This window comes from Grampus griseus (genome assembly GCF_964374135.1).
Source record: "Grampus griseus genome assembly, chromosome: 16".
In the NCBI taxonomy this organism is placed as follows: domain Eukaryota; kingdom Metazoa; phylum Chordata; class Mammalia; order Artiodactyla; family Delphinidae; genus Grampus; species Grampus griseus.
The window spans coordinates 71,342,471-71,356,512 of NC_139010.1; the positions used below are offsets into that span (position 1 = coordinate 71,342,471).

A 14,042-nucleotide genomic window follows, 5' to 3' on the forward strand; every position below is an offset into this window, starting at 1 on the left:
ACATACTTAGTCCACTATGCTTAATAGGAAGTCCTAGCCCATAATTTTATTGAATTAGGTTTCACAAAAGACAAATTTTTGCAATTGACTGCTGCAATCAACTTTTTTTGGTAGCAAGTCTGAATATTTAGGATAAAAAGTTTAGTTTTTAAATTTTATTTCCCAGTTAAAAAAAAATGTATTAGCCCAGCATAGTAAATTTAGAATCTTTGGATTTATTCCCTTGGATTTACTTATGACAATATGTTTGAAATGTGTTAAGTTGAAAAATTGGCAGGATCAGACTGTACGTGTGTCTTTGCAAGTGTGACAGCAAGAGAAACTGATGGAATAAAAGAATGAATCCAAGCGAAAGCAGAGTGTTAGATTTTGGTGGTACGGGGAGGGGGGTTTCAGGTCAAAGTCATATCAACATTTTCAATATGATCAATAATGTTTTAATGAGTACCTAAAGGTGATTTTTTTTTTTTTTTTTTTTTTTTTACTGTCTAATCTCACAGACCATTAATGCTCTATCAGTGTCTTAAAAATACTGCCCCAATTGCACTAAGGGTCCCTTTGAATGAATGCATTTCTGGCTCTTGGGGCCAGGCTATCTACAGCTCTCATTACCTTAGCTGCTTTCAGGAGCCTCCTGTGAGGCAAATGATGAATAAAAACCAGAGTAGAGATCATTCTTCAGTCGAGCAACTGAGAAGGGGCTCCTTTGGTTCATTAGCCCAAATAGGATCTTTGACTTTGTGAATGGCGATCAACAGAGCAGTGGATCTATCATTTTTCTAGTTCTTAAAAAAAAAAAAAAATTGCATTTCCTTCAATTTGGCAACGTGAAGTCTTAGATTTGTGCCTTTTATAGTACCATTGTTAGATGGTATGAATGGAAATGAAACACACTCACCCACATATCTCAAGGTCCTGATATAAGGCTAATTGTTGAGAAAATATACTTATCTTTCCCCTTGGAGCAATTTTAATAGATAATTCCAATCTTAACAGTTTCATCCTACTTCAGTAAAACTGACTTTTTCCCTACCACCTCTTTGGAGTAAATTTTCACCTTTCTGCTGGATTTATGACTGCTATTACCAATACTATGAATTATTGTAGTGTCGTGTAGCACAGCTAGGATGCTGACTCTCCTTTGGAAAAAAGATAACATCATGTTGGAGTTTTACAATTTCTTGATCAAAGAAAATACTGAAACATCAGTCAAGAGTCTGGGCAAGCTTTATCACTATTTTGTGCAACCATTGTAAGTCATTTAAGTTTTCTGGGTCTACATTTGTAAAATATGTGCCACTCAGCTGTACAAGGAACTCCCAATCTAGTAAGCCTAATAAAAGATAAGCTTATCCAGGGGTAGAAATCATGTTTTATTCATCTTTGTTTTCTCCTGCTTAAATTCATAATAGTTACTCAGTAAATGCTGACTGAAAAACAGGATATAGGGCAAGTGCAAATCCTGTGAGATCCTTATGAGAATAATTTTATATAAATTTAATATATTCAGCTTGATTCTAAAGGCAACGTTGAGAGGAGGGCTGTGGGGCTGCGTGTTCTTCAGTGTAACCTAAAGTACTGAGCTGATTATAGTGGTTAGAAGATTAAAAGATATATATTTTTAATGGGCAAACGCTTTGCTTAAATATAGCCTACCGTCAGTAATGTGGCTGAGCAGTGATCTCTCTTGTTAAAGTGGCTCCTGTGTATCGAGTTACCTTCACACTCAGTGATGGTTTTAAGAGTTTGGCCACCTTCCACATGTCTGAAAGCAACTCTACATTAGATGTGAGAAAGATGTGGCTGACTTTAAACTTTGGTTGGCGTGAGAAGAATGGAGAAGGCAACAGGGCTTGTTCATGCATGGTTAATACTAGAAAGAGTTCCGGATTTTAGTCATGGAAATTAAAAGGTGTGATCCAGAACAATTTCCTCCTTTTAATTATCGTTCCAAAATGTTCTCCTCTCCTTCTCCCCCATCCCAAGCAGTCTCTAAGGGGCATACTGATATCGAAAAGATGTGAAAAGAAGGAGCTGTCCTTTTTAGGTTTGAGACTGACATTTCTGGTACTGATATTTTGGGGGAATTGTGATTTGTTTGTTCCATAAATGAAAATCATGATTTTCCTTTTTCTTTTTTACTTCCGAAGGAGCCACGTCTTTCTGGACCTTTTTTTCCTCCTTAAGTCATCGCCGAGGTGTTTGCAAACCAAGCCAACACTTAATTTTTTTCCCCAAACTAGAACAAAGCCAATAGAAACAGCCTAGTAAGTAGTGGAAAAAGCACAGACTTGTGTTTAACGCTCGGTTCATTGCTTTCTTCTAACCTGTCTGACAAATCTTTCAACCTTTTTGAGTCTTTCTGTCTTCATCTGCAAAATGGGGTTAATGGAGGATTTCATCTGCAAAGTGGGGATAACAGATTAAAAGAGATGACATGGGTACATTATGCCCCAAATATACATGAATTGAATCTTAATAATAATATTATGACTGTGTGGTTACAACAAAAACTTTTTCTCCTTTTGCTGTCAGAAATGCTTTTGGTAGATTTCAAATTCTTTTTCATACTGCCTGCTCTTCTTTGGTGGGGATCCAAAAATATTGCTGTGACTCGAGTGTACGAGGCTGCAATTTGTGTTCGGCTTCCTTTCTCAAGGGTTCAAACAGCCTGTTTAGTGAAGGCACAAAAGTACAAAGCAAAAATTTCAGCATATGCCATCAAATCTTGGAAAGTCATCTAAAAGAGGAAAGCTTGCTACCGAGGAAGGAAAAACGGCTCTTTTCTGGGCATCATTTCTGCTCTTCTGAAAAAAGCCCCGATGTTGCAGTATTTTTCAAGGCAGAATATTGTCCCAGATGGAGGAGGAAGCACTGACAAGCAGAAAAGGAGATACCTGGGGTTCCGAGGCAGCGTCGGAGAGGGGCGGCGCGCCCGGGGCTCAGAACCTCGTAGCTCTTTGTTGGGGGCGGGGAGTCACTGTTTCCGCGCAAGAAATGGCTCCCCCTGGGAGCGGCCCCTCTGCGGAACCGGCTCCGCGACCCCCGCAGGCCCTAGCCCCCGCCCCTCTCCGTTCTTGCGGACCCCACAAAGTGGTCGGAGTGCGGTGCCTTTAAGACTTTTGCCTGCTGCACATGCTCAGCTCTTTGTGTGTTGTTGGAGTTTTTCTCTTTTCAGAAAAAAAGAAATAGGCTGGAGGATGGGACGGAGGAAGCGGGGAGCGCTGGGGGAAAAGTGCTGCACTTTTGCAGCTGTAGACAGCGGACGGGAAGGGCTTATTTTCTGCTGAAGCTGCGAAGCCGGTCCCGATCTGATCTTTCGTCTTGGGGGGCTCAGGAGGCGCGCGGTGCGAGCGGGGCCGACTTCCCAGGCACGCCGAGGGGAAGGGTACGGCGGGCCCGCGTGCCACACCTGGCGGCCCGCTCTCCCCTCAGCCGGCGGGCCGGGTTGTGCGGACGCGCGGAGGAGTCCCTGGTCCCGGTAGGGGCGGGGCGAGACCACGCGCAGGGCCTGTGTGGGGAGGAGCGGAGACACGCGCGAGTGGGGGAGGCGGCGCAGCACCCCGCGGGCTCTAAAGGCAGCACCGGCATCTGGCTAACGTTACCGGAGAGAAAATGGCTTCTGGGGGGCCGCCGGCGGCCGGCCGGGGCGGGCGAGGCTGAACCCCGCTTCCCTAGTCCCCCCTCCCGCGTTGGGCGCGCCCACCTCGGGGCTCCCGTGGCCCCCGCCCTCCCGGGCGCGCCGGGCTGGGAGCTGAGGAGGTTGGCGCGAGCCGTGGGCGAGGCGGGGCTGCGCGCTGGGTCCCCCTCCCCCTCCCGCAGGTCCCCTCCGGAGCGCCCCGCGCAGCCTGCATCTCCTGCTCCCCGCCTCCGGCCCGGCCCGGGGCGCCGTGGCGGTGGGCTCGGCCTGCCGCGGACAAGGTCAGGAGACGGAGAGGCGATGCCCGAGTGCGACTGGAGGGAGCCGAGCGGAGGCGACAGCGTCTGGGATCTGTCCCTCCTGACCAGGGAGCGGGACTGGAGCAGGCGCCGGTGAGGAGGAGAAGCGGCGGCGGCAGCGGCGCGGTGTTCTCCTCTCCGGCTAGATTTCCCCTCCGAAGCATCCCTGTAGGCGCCCGAGAGCGCATCCCGGCCGGGCAGGGGCGCTGGGAAAGATGGAACCGGGGGGCCGGGCCCGCACTGGTCACCCGCAGCCGGCGGCCCCGGGGCCGTGGAAAGCTCGGCCGGCGGGCGGCGGTGGCGGTGGCGGCGGCGCCTCCTTCTGGCTGCTGGACGGGAACAGCTGGCTGCTGTGCTATGGCTTCCTCTACCTGGCGCTCTACGCGCAGGTGTCCCAGTCCAAGCTCTGCGAGAGGACCGGCTCCTGCTTCTCGGGCCGCTGTGTCAACTCCACCTGCCTCTGCGACCCGGGCTGGGTGGGGGACCAGTGCCAGCACTGCCAGGGCAGGTTCAAGTAAGTGCCTTCGCCGGACCCCGAACCTCAGCCCTGCCCCGCATCCGTCGCGGCCTCCCCCCTTCTCTCGGCCCCGGGTCCCCCGACTGGGAGCGACCCGCAGCGCTGCGGGAGCGGGGCCCGCGCTGTCCCCCTCCAGCCCTCGCGCCTCGGGGACTTCGGGCCCTGCGTCTCGCACCGACCGCCGTGGATGCGAAGCCTTTCCCGATGGTCCACCTGTCCGCAGCGACTCTGGTCCCCTGATCGTCAAAATTTTCACATTCAGTTACGGTGCCAAACACCATTTTGTTAGGACACTATTTTTTAATCAAAAATTATGCACGTAACTCGTGAAATACTTGCGCATTGTGAAGCATTCAAACAATACGGAAGTTTAAAGGTTAAAAGTTCTGGTCTACCAGTACCTCCCTTTTCCCCATCCTACTCCCCTCTCTAGAGGTAAGCACTGCTAACATGTTAGTGTATTTAGTAATAGTGATCATAAGTAGAGTTTATGATGGCCTTACTATGTGCCAAACACTGTTCTGAGCCCATTACGTGGGTTATCTCGTTTGTTTCTCACACCAACTCTGAGTTACTAGAATTACTATACCGGTTTTACAGAGGGAAATCGAGGCAGTCCAAATCAGCCAGTCTAACTCTAGAACATTTACTTTAAGCCAATATACTATGTTGAATTTGCGAGGACAGTCTTGAATTGAGAAATACAAGAGTGACTTTGGGTTAGATAAGAGGATGAAATACCTGGACTTTTTAATGTGGTGGAGATAAAAGATTTTTCTAACTGGTTCTTTGACTATCAGCTGTTGTGTGGGAGCAGCACTTTCGTTTTTTTGAAGCTCAAGGCCCTAAGCAGCTTGCTTTACAACAGTAAAGATACTTTCCTCCATTGGTTGATGTTTGTTGCGTTGCTGTCTGATATGAAAAGAAATGGGTGAATGTGGGGGGAGCAGCAGATAAGATAGTTGAGGCCAATAGGGTGTCCATCTGACAACTTGCACATAACAGTCACTAAGTACCTCAGCTTCTTGGTTTTCTAGGTACTTCACATGAAGTTTGCTGGCTGGGTTAGTAGCTCTGAAATTGCACTATGTAGATTACTTGTCAGGGTGATAGCAAAATCTAACTGAACTGTCTCTTGGGCTCTAAGGCAAAGATAGGAATATGGTTCACCTGCTGATAATGTATTATAGGAAAATTTCCTGGGAGTTTTAAACAGCATATTTTCCTCTTTTTGGAAAAAAACTTGCCAGTTAAGACAGTGCCCCTGAAAACTCATTGTAAAAATGTATTTTTAAAAATGGGACTTTTTAATTTAAGTAGATCTTACTGTTTAAATTAATTGACAGGAGATTTTTGGAAGTGAAATCTCAGAATGAAGTTTTATGAAATTCATCTGTAGCAATAAGTTAAAATGTTTCCTAGCTTCATAATTTCACAAAGTAGCCATAGTACTGTAGTTTTATATTTAAAAAAAATTTGGTGGAGGTACTAATTAAAAGTTTAAAAAAGTGTTTCAAGGTCTGCAAAGATATCTTATCGAACTGTGCTTGTGTTAGCAGTCTTTATAAATTAAATGTTTTTAAACTTTTGCTTTGATCATAACAGCCAGCCTCTTTACCTAGCAAGAGAGGATTTTGAACATATGAACTGATAGTCAACAATGAAAAAAGCCACATCCATTTTTTATATCCTTTGGTACATAAATAGGAAGATTGCCTGATTCATGTGTAAGTTAGGGACATTGGCCTTTGGGTGGGTGGAATTGCTCCATTTCTCTAAAGAGGACAGAAATTGCTGCAGTCCTGAGAAGCTTCTGTCTACATTTTATAGTAGTGGAATTGCTAATCAGCCAGATCAGCAGCCTGTAACCTCACTAGCAGAGGTTGTCTCAGTAGGAAAGATCACAGATCAAGTTAAAATCAGCTTAAATAATATAGAGAGATGGTTGGTGTTTGTGAAAGATACATTAGTGAGTAAAAGAGGACTAGTTTTTTTTTTATATAGATATAGTTAAATAACAATAAACCCTGGACTAATCATTGAATATTCATTTCCTTGGAAGCTGTTTCCTATGATTCATTGTACCCTATTAGTAAGTACTTTTTCATTTCTCTGTGGAATACAAGCTATTAGTTAGAGTAAATATAACTGGTACAACTCTGTGTTTTGTTATGTATTCTCTTAGCGTCAAGAAAAAAGTGGTATTTAATGTTAAACGGAAGAATCAATTTAGAAGAAAAGATTTCTTCCTGGTAAAGTACATGCTAAGCTAAGAAAGGTTTATTTGAGGATGGTGGCTTGTTTTATCCAGCATTTGAAGTAATAGCACAGTGGGAAAGACTTTAACTGGAAATTTTCACTTCATTAATTATCTTGAAAATCTTTTACTTAACTGAAGGATAGCCACCTAACAAACAGACATCAAAAATGATCAATCTTGGTAAGCAGGTGTCAAAATTAATTGGCTGGTTCCATGGTAACATAGCTTTTTTCCTACTGTAGGGATTTCACTAGGGAATGAGTATCCTTCAAATGCTTCTTTAGAACAGAAGATTGATGGTTGGAGGGAGAAATGCAGAAGCAAATATGGTATCAAGAGTGGTACTTCAGTTCTCTTAGGATTGATTTCAGTCTTCTGTTTCCATTTGAAAAGAATAAAACTCTCAGAATTACAAGCCATTCCTCTCATAGGTAAAACAGAACGAACACCGATCATCAGCTAAAGCTGGACTAAAAGACTTAGGACTGAGAATCAGAGAGGACAGTGCCAATTTGAAATATAATAATCAAGGATATGATATATGCAAATTTGAATTACATTTACGTGGGTAGCTTAGTATCACATTGGAGTAGAAAATGTTTTACTATAACCTATTTGAATGAATAACATTCTCTATTAGAAGCCAGTTCTTTAGAATTATTTTTGTAGAGTAGTTGAGATTTATGTTTATATAAATTAATAATTTGAGTTCAAACTCAGACATTTTCTTGCTTATGTGACTTAGAAACCTAAGACTTCTAATTTCTCTTAGGTAAACAAAGTAGCTGATATTAACGTTCTGAGATTGGAAAATAACTCATTATATTGTGAATATTTTATAAATGTATATTTATTATTAAAACAGATTTATTGACTGTTTCTCTAAAATCATCTATTAAATCTTATTGTGTGTTTAATGTATATAGATATTTTTAAAATCTCTTGTCAGTCAAGTATGGATAATGAATTTCACAGATTTATAATGGAAGTAGTCTATTTCTATTTTGACAGCAAAATGAAGATATAATATCAGGAGTGAGGTTGCTATTGTAAACAGAAAGTGGCAGGGTTAAATGTGTCAATATTTTCCCTAAGTTATTATTTTTTGCAGTACGCGGGCCTCTTACTGTTGTGGCCTCTCCCGTTGCGGAGCACAGGCTCCAGACGCGCAGGCTCAGCGGCCATGGCTCACGGGCCCAGCTGCTCCGCGGCATGTGGGATCTTCCCGGACCGGGGCACGAACCCGTGTCCCCTGCATTGGCAGGCGAACTCTCAACCACTGCGCCACCAGGGAAGCCCCCATTCCCTAAGTTATTATTAAAAATAAAACAACCCCAACATATGTGGGTATACACACACACACACACACACACACACACACACACACATATACACACATGCACATATTTGGAATCCTTTTTAATAATAATAGGGAAGCTATCAGTAACTATAAAGTTAAATTGAATATTCCCTGTCCCCAGGTCTTCTTTATTTCAAACTAAGATTATAATATGTAATTTATATCCATGGGTTCTTTTTACATTATTAAACCATAAAATCACACAATAGATTTTAAAATAATTTAAATTGAGTGTTTCTAGGATCCTAAATTGATAAATTGCTTGTACTAGCATGGTTTTCAAGACCATGTGTCTACATAATTTGGTTCCTTTAGCAGATCAGACTCACCCTTCCTGTTTTCCTGCCTGGGTCTTTTAAAGTTCCTTGAAAGTGTCACATTCCTTTTGGACTCAGGGCATTTTACACATATGCATACATCTCTCTGAACCGTCTTTCCTATGTGGTCTTTGCTTGACTTATTACTAAGCATCCTTTGAATTTTATACTTATACTAGTGTCTAAAGGAAGCTTTTCTGACTCCTCAGACTATGTGACCCCTCGTTATGTACTCTTATAGCACTATTTTTACTTTTTAGCACTTTCATAATGAATTATTACAATTGTAATTTTTTCTTAAAAATTATTTTTAAGAGCTTTATTGGGGTATAATTGACATGCAATAAACTGTACAATTTAAAAAGTTTGGACATATATATGCACCTCTTAAACTATCACCACAATCAAGATCATAAAAGTATCAATCACACTCAAAAGTTTCATGTGCCCCTTTGTATTCCCTCCCTCTCCTTTCCGCTGCCTCTCCCTGTCCCCAGGCAACTAACTGAGCCACTTTCCTTCAGTATAGATTTCTAACAAAATGACAAAACTCTTTTTCAAAGTAGTTGTATCTTTTACATTCCCACCAGCAGGGTATGAATGTTCCAGTTAATTTACACCCTCATCAACACTTGGTATGGTCAGTCTTAAATTTTAGCGGTTCTAATAGGTGTGTAGTGGTATCTCATTGTGATTTTATTTTGCATTTCCCTAATTACTAATGAGAGCATCTTATGTGCTTACTTGCCATCTGTAGATCTTCTTTGGTGAGGTATCTGTTCATATCTTTTGCACATTTTTAAAATTGTTTTTTCTTATTATTGATTTTTATGAGTTCTTTATATATTCTGGATACTAGCTCCTTATCAGATATATCATTGGCAAATATTTTCTCCCATGTTGGGGCTTGTCTTTTCATTCTCTTAACGGTGATTTCAAAGAACAGAAGTTTAAAAAAAAAAAAAACAGAAGTTTTAAATTTCAATTCCAGTTTATCATTTTTTTCCTTTTATGGATTGTGCTTTAGGCACAATATCTAAGAAGCCTTTGCCTAAACCAAAGATTTTCTTTGATTATTTTTTTTTCCTAGAAGTTTTGTAGTTTTAGATTTTACAATTAGGTTTATAGTCCATTTTGAGTTAATTCCACATCTAGTGAGAGGTATGGATCTCAATTTTTTTTTTTGTGTGTATAGATATCCAATTATTCTAGGACCATTTGTTGAAAAAAACTATCCTTTCTCTACTAAAGTGGTTTGGCATCTTTGTTGAAACCAGTTATTCGTATATTTGTGTGTCTGTTTCTGGACTCTGTTCCACTGATCTATTTGTATGTCAAGATTATTATAGCTTTATAAGTCTTGAATTCAGGGAGTTTAAGTCCTTCAATTTTGTTCTTTTTCAGTTATTTTGGCTACTCTATGTCCTTGGCATTTCCACATGAATTTCAGAATCAGCTTGTCAGTTTCTACAAAAAAACCTGCTGGGATTTTATTTGGGACTGTATTGAATCTATACATCAGTCTGGGGGACAGTTGACACCTTATCGATATTGAGTTTTCTTACCTGTGAACATGGTATATCTCTCCATTTATTTAAGTCTTCTTTAATCTCTCAAAAATATTTAAAAGTTTTCAGTGAACAGGTCTTACAACTCTTCTGTCAGATTTTCCCCTAAGTATTTAATATATTTTGCTGCTATTGTAAATTATATATACGTGTGTGTGTGTGTGTGTGTGTGTAAAATACGAAAATACAACTGATTTTTGTATTTGGTCTTGTATCCTTCAATTTTTCTAACCTCATTTATTAGTTGTAGTAGTAGTAGTTTTTGTAGATTCCTTATGATTTTCTACATAGATGATTGTGTTGTCTGCAAGTAAAAATACTATAAGCCTTTTCTGTGCAATCTGGATGGCTTTCATTTCTTTTTCTTGCCTTATTTCACTGGCTAGAACCTCCATTACAGTGATGTATACAGGTGATAAGAGTGGTTGGCTGTGTCTTGTTTTTTGATTTAAAGGAAAAATATTCAATCTTTAACCATTAAGTATGATGTTATGTGTAAGATTTATAAAACCTTTCTGATTTTCTGTTTCTGTCAGTTATTGAGAGGGGGTATTGAAATTTTCAATTATAATTTTGTAACTATCTATTTCTCTGCAGTCACATCTATTTTTGCTTCATGTATTTTGAAGCTCTGTTATTAGGTGCATGAAATTTTCTATTATATCCTATTGGTAAATTGATCCTTTTTTCATTATGGAATGACTAGTTCCTGAAAAGACTATCCTTTTTTCATTGATGTTTTTGCCCCTTTGTTGAAAATGAGGTGGATGTCTCTCTCTCTGTATCTATTTCTTGATTCTGTTCTGTTCTATTGATTCATGTATCTTTACTTTGGGAAATGCATTTCTTTTGACTACTGGATCTTTATAGTAAGTCTTTTTCCTTTTTAAATTTATTTTTGGCCATGTTGGGTCTTTGTTACTGCATGAGGGCTTTCTCTAGTTGTGTCGAGTGGTTGCCTCTTCATTGCGGTGTGCGGGCCTCTCATTGTGGTGGCTTCTCTTGTTGTGGGGCATGGACTCTAGGTGTGCAGGCTTCAGTAGTTGCAGCACATGAGCTCAGTAGTTGTGGCTCACGGGCTCTAGAGTGCAGGCTCAGTAGTTGTGGCACAGGGGGTTAGTTGCTTCGTGGCATGTGGGATCTTCCCGGACCAAGGCTTGAACCCGTGTCCCCTGCATTGGCAGGCAGGTTCTTAATCACTGTACCACCAGGAAAGTCCCTTTATAGTAAGACTTAAAATTAGATAGTGAGATTCCTCCAACTCTGCTTCTGTTTTTGAAAATTCATTTGGTTTTTCTAGTTCATTTGCTTTTCCACATAAATTTTAGAATCAGTTTGTCAATTTCTTAATAAAAAAAGCTGGGATTTTGATTGAGATTGTGTTGATTCAAGAGATCATTTTGGGAAGAATTGACATCTAGACAATATTGAACTTTCTTGTCCATCAACATGATATATTTCTTCATTTATTTAGGTTTTCATTGATTTCTTTTTTCAGATACAGATACTGCATACATTTTGTTAGATTTATACCTAAATAGTTTGTATTCTTTGATGCTATTGTAATTGATAGTTTCCTTTAATTTCAGTTTCTAATTGTTCTTTTTCATTATGTAGAAATGCAATTGATTTTTGTATATTGACCTTGTATCCTGCAATGTTGCTAAACTCAGTTTCAGTAGCTTTTTTTTTTTGTAGATTCTTTGGGGCTTTCTATACAGACGATCATAGCATCTGTTTTACTTCTTCCTTTCCCATTATATGCCCTTATTTTTCTTCTTGTTCTGTTGTACTCGCTAGGACTTCAACCTGATGTTGAATATGAGTACAAGAGTGGATATCCTTGCCTTGTTTCCAATCTTAGGTGGAAAACATTCAGTCTTTAAACATGAAGTATCATGTTAGTTGCATGTCAGGCTTTTTAAAAATAAATGCCCTTTATTAGGTTCAAGAAGTTCCCTACTATTCCTAATTTTGAGAGTTGAGATAACGGAAAAATGTATATTGGTCTCTGCCCCTGGTTCCTGGCACAGAGTTCCTAAAACCGTTATAATTTCCTAAGTGATAAGAGCACTAGAAGCATCTCTTGTTCTAATGTTCATCTTTTACCTTTGTTCCTAACACAGGGCTGCTGAAACCCTTGTAATTTCCCTGGTGATAGTAGTAGCTCCTGGATGGCTTCTGGATGAGGGCTAGTTACCAGAAAGGCCAAGTCATGGTTTGAAGCTTGGAATCTTCAGCCCTGGGCCCCGTTCTGTTGAGAAGGGAGAATGGCTGAAAGTAGAGATATGCTGAATCATGCCTACATGATAAAGCCTCCATAAAATCCCCAAAGTTTGGGGTTCAGAGAGCTTCTAGTGAACACACGAAGGTGCTGGGAGAGTGACGCACCTTAACAGGGCAGGGAAACACTGAACCCCTTCGCCCATGTATTACCCTATGTAGCTCTTCTATCTGGCTGTTCCTGAATTATATCCTTTTATAATAAACTAGTGATCTAGTAAATAAAATGTTTGTCTGAGTTCTGTGAGCCTCTCTAGCAAATTAATTAAACCCAAGGAAGGGGTCCTTGGATCCCCTAGTCTATGGCCAGTTGGTCAGAAGCATAGGTGGTATCTGGGCTTGCAACTGGTTTCTGAAGTGGGGCAGGGTTCAGTGGGGGGGCAGTCTTGTGGGACTGAAACCTTAACCTGTGCGATCTGATGCTGTTTCCTGTTATATAGTGTCAGAATTGAGTTGAATTCTTGGACACTCTGCTTGTTGCCTGTGAATTCCTTGGTGGTGGGGAAAAACCTCCATACATTTGGTGACCGGAAGCGAAGGTTGTGTGAATAGTAAAGGAGACTTATGGGGAAGAAGCACACAGTAGAGAAGAACTGGATTTTTTCCTACACAGGAGGAAAAAAAGCTGAGAATGTTTCCATTTACAGTCGTGTATGGATGTTGAATTTTGTCACATGTTTCTTCTATATCTATTGAGACAGTCGTTTGGTTTTTCTTCTTTTTGTTTGTTAATATTGGTGAATTAAATTGATTGATTTTCAAATGTTTAATCAGCCTTACATTCCTGGGGTAAACTCCACTTGGTCCCAATATATTATACTTTTTATATATTGCTGGATTTAATTTGCTAATATTTCGTTGAGGATTTTTGCTTTTGTGTTCATGAGAGATATTGTTCTGTAATTTTCTTCTCTTGAAATGTCTTTGGTTTCCTTATGGTGTAATGCTAACCTTATAAAATGGGTTAGGAAATGCTCCCTCTTCTTATGTTTTCTGGAAGGATTTATGTAGACTTGGTATTACTTTTTTCTTAAATGTTTGGTAAATGTTTTTCTTAAATGTTTGGTAAATGTTTTTCTTAAATGTTTGGTAAATGTTTGATGCCATTTGGGCCTGGAATTTCTTTGTGGAAGGCTTGCAGCTGTGAACTCAATTTTTTAAATAGATGCAGGGATATTCATTTTATCTATTTCTTGCGTGAGTTTTGGCAGATTGTATCTTACAGAGAATGGGTCCATTTCATCTGAGTTTTCAAATTTATGGGCATAAAGTTGTTCATAATATTTCCTTATCATCCTTTTAAAGTCTGTGGGGTCTTTAGTGATATTTCTTCTTCCATTTCTGATATCGGTAGTTTATGTTTTCTTTTTTCTTGCTTAGTCTGGCTAGACATTAATGTTATCAATCTTTTCAAAGAATATGTGTTTCGTTTCATTGATTCCTGCTATTTTTTCTTTTCTTGTTTTTTCAGTTTCATTGATTGCTGCTTCTTTATTTTATTTTATTTTATTTTATTTTTGCCATGCCACGCAGCTTGCCGGATCTTTAGTTCCTGAGCAGGGATTGAACCCAGGTCCGTGGAAGTGAAAGCCCCGAGTCTTAACCACTGGATCGCCAGGGAATCCCTGCTTCCTTTGGTTTTAACTTACTTTTATTTATTCTAGTTTCTTAAGATGAAAAGCTTAGATCATTAATTTGAGTTGTTTCTTCCTTTTAATAAAAGCATTTGAATGCTATACATGTTCTTCTAAGCACTGCATTAGCTGAATCTCACATATTATGGGATGTAGTACTTTGA

General features: G+C 40.3%; 1 protein-coding gene across 1 annotated transcript in view; it reads left to right on the top strand.

The window, feature by feature from the left end:
* Window positions 1–4,154: 4,154 nt before the first annotated feature.
* Window positions 4,155–14,042, top strand: part of ATRNL1 (attractin like 1) — a gene marked incomplete at both ends in the record, with an annotated part of 679,175 nt that continues 669,287 nt past the window's right edge. Inside the window, one exon of the mRNA XM_082673255.1 lies at window positions 4,155–4,453. Within this exon, the coding sequence (XP_082529381.1) occupies window positions 4,155–4,453 (299 nt within the window). The remainder of the gene's footprint in view (window positions 4,454–14,042) is intronic.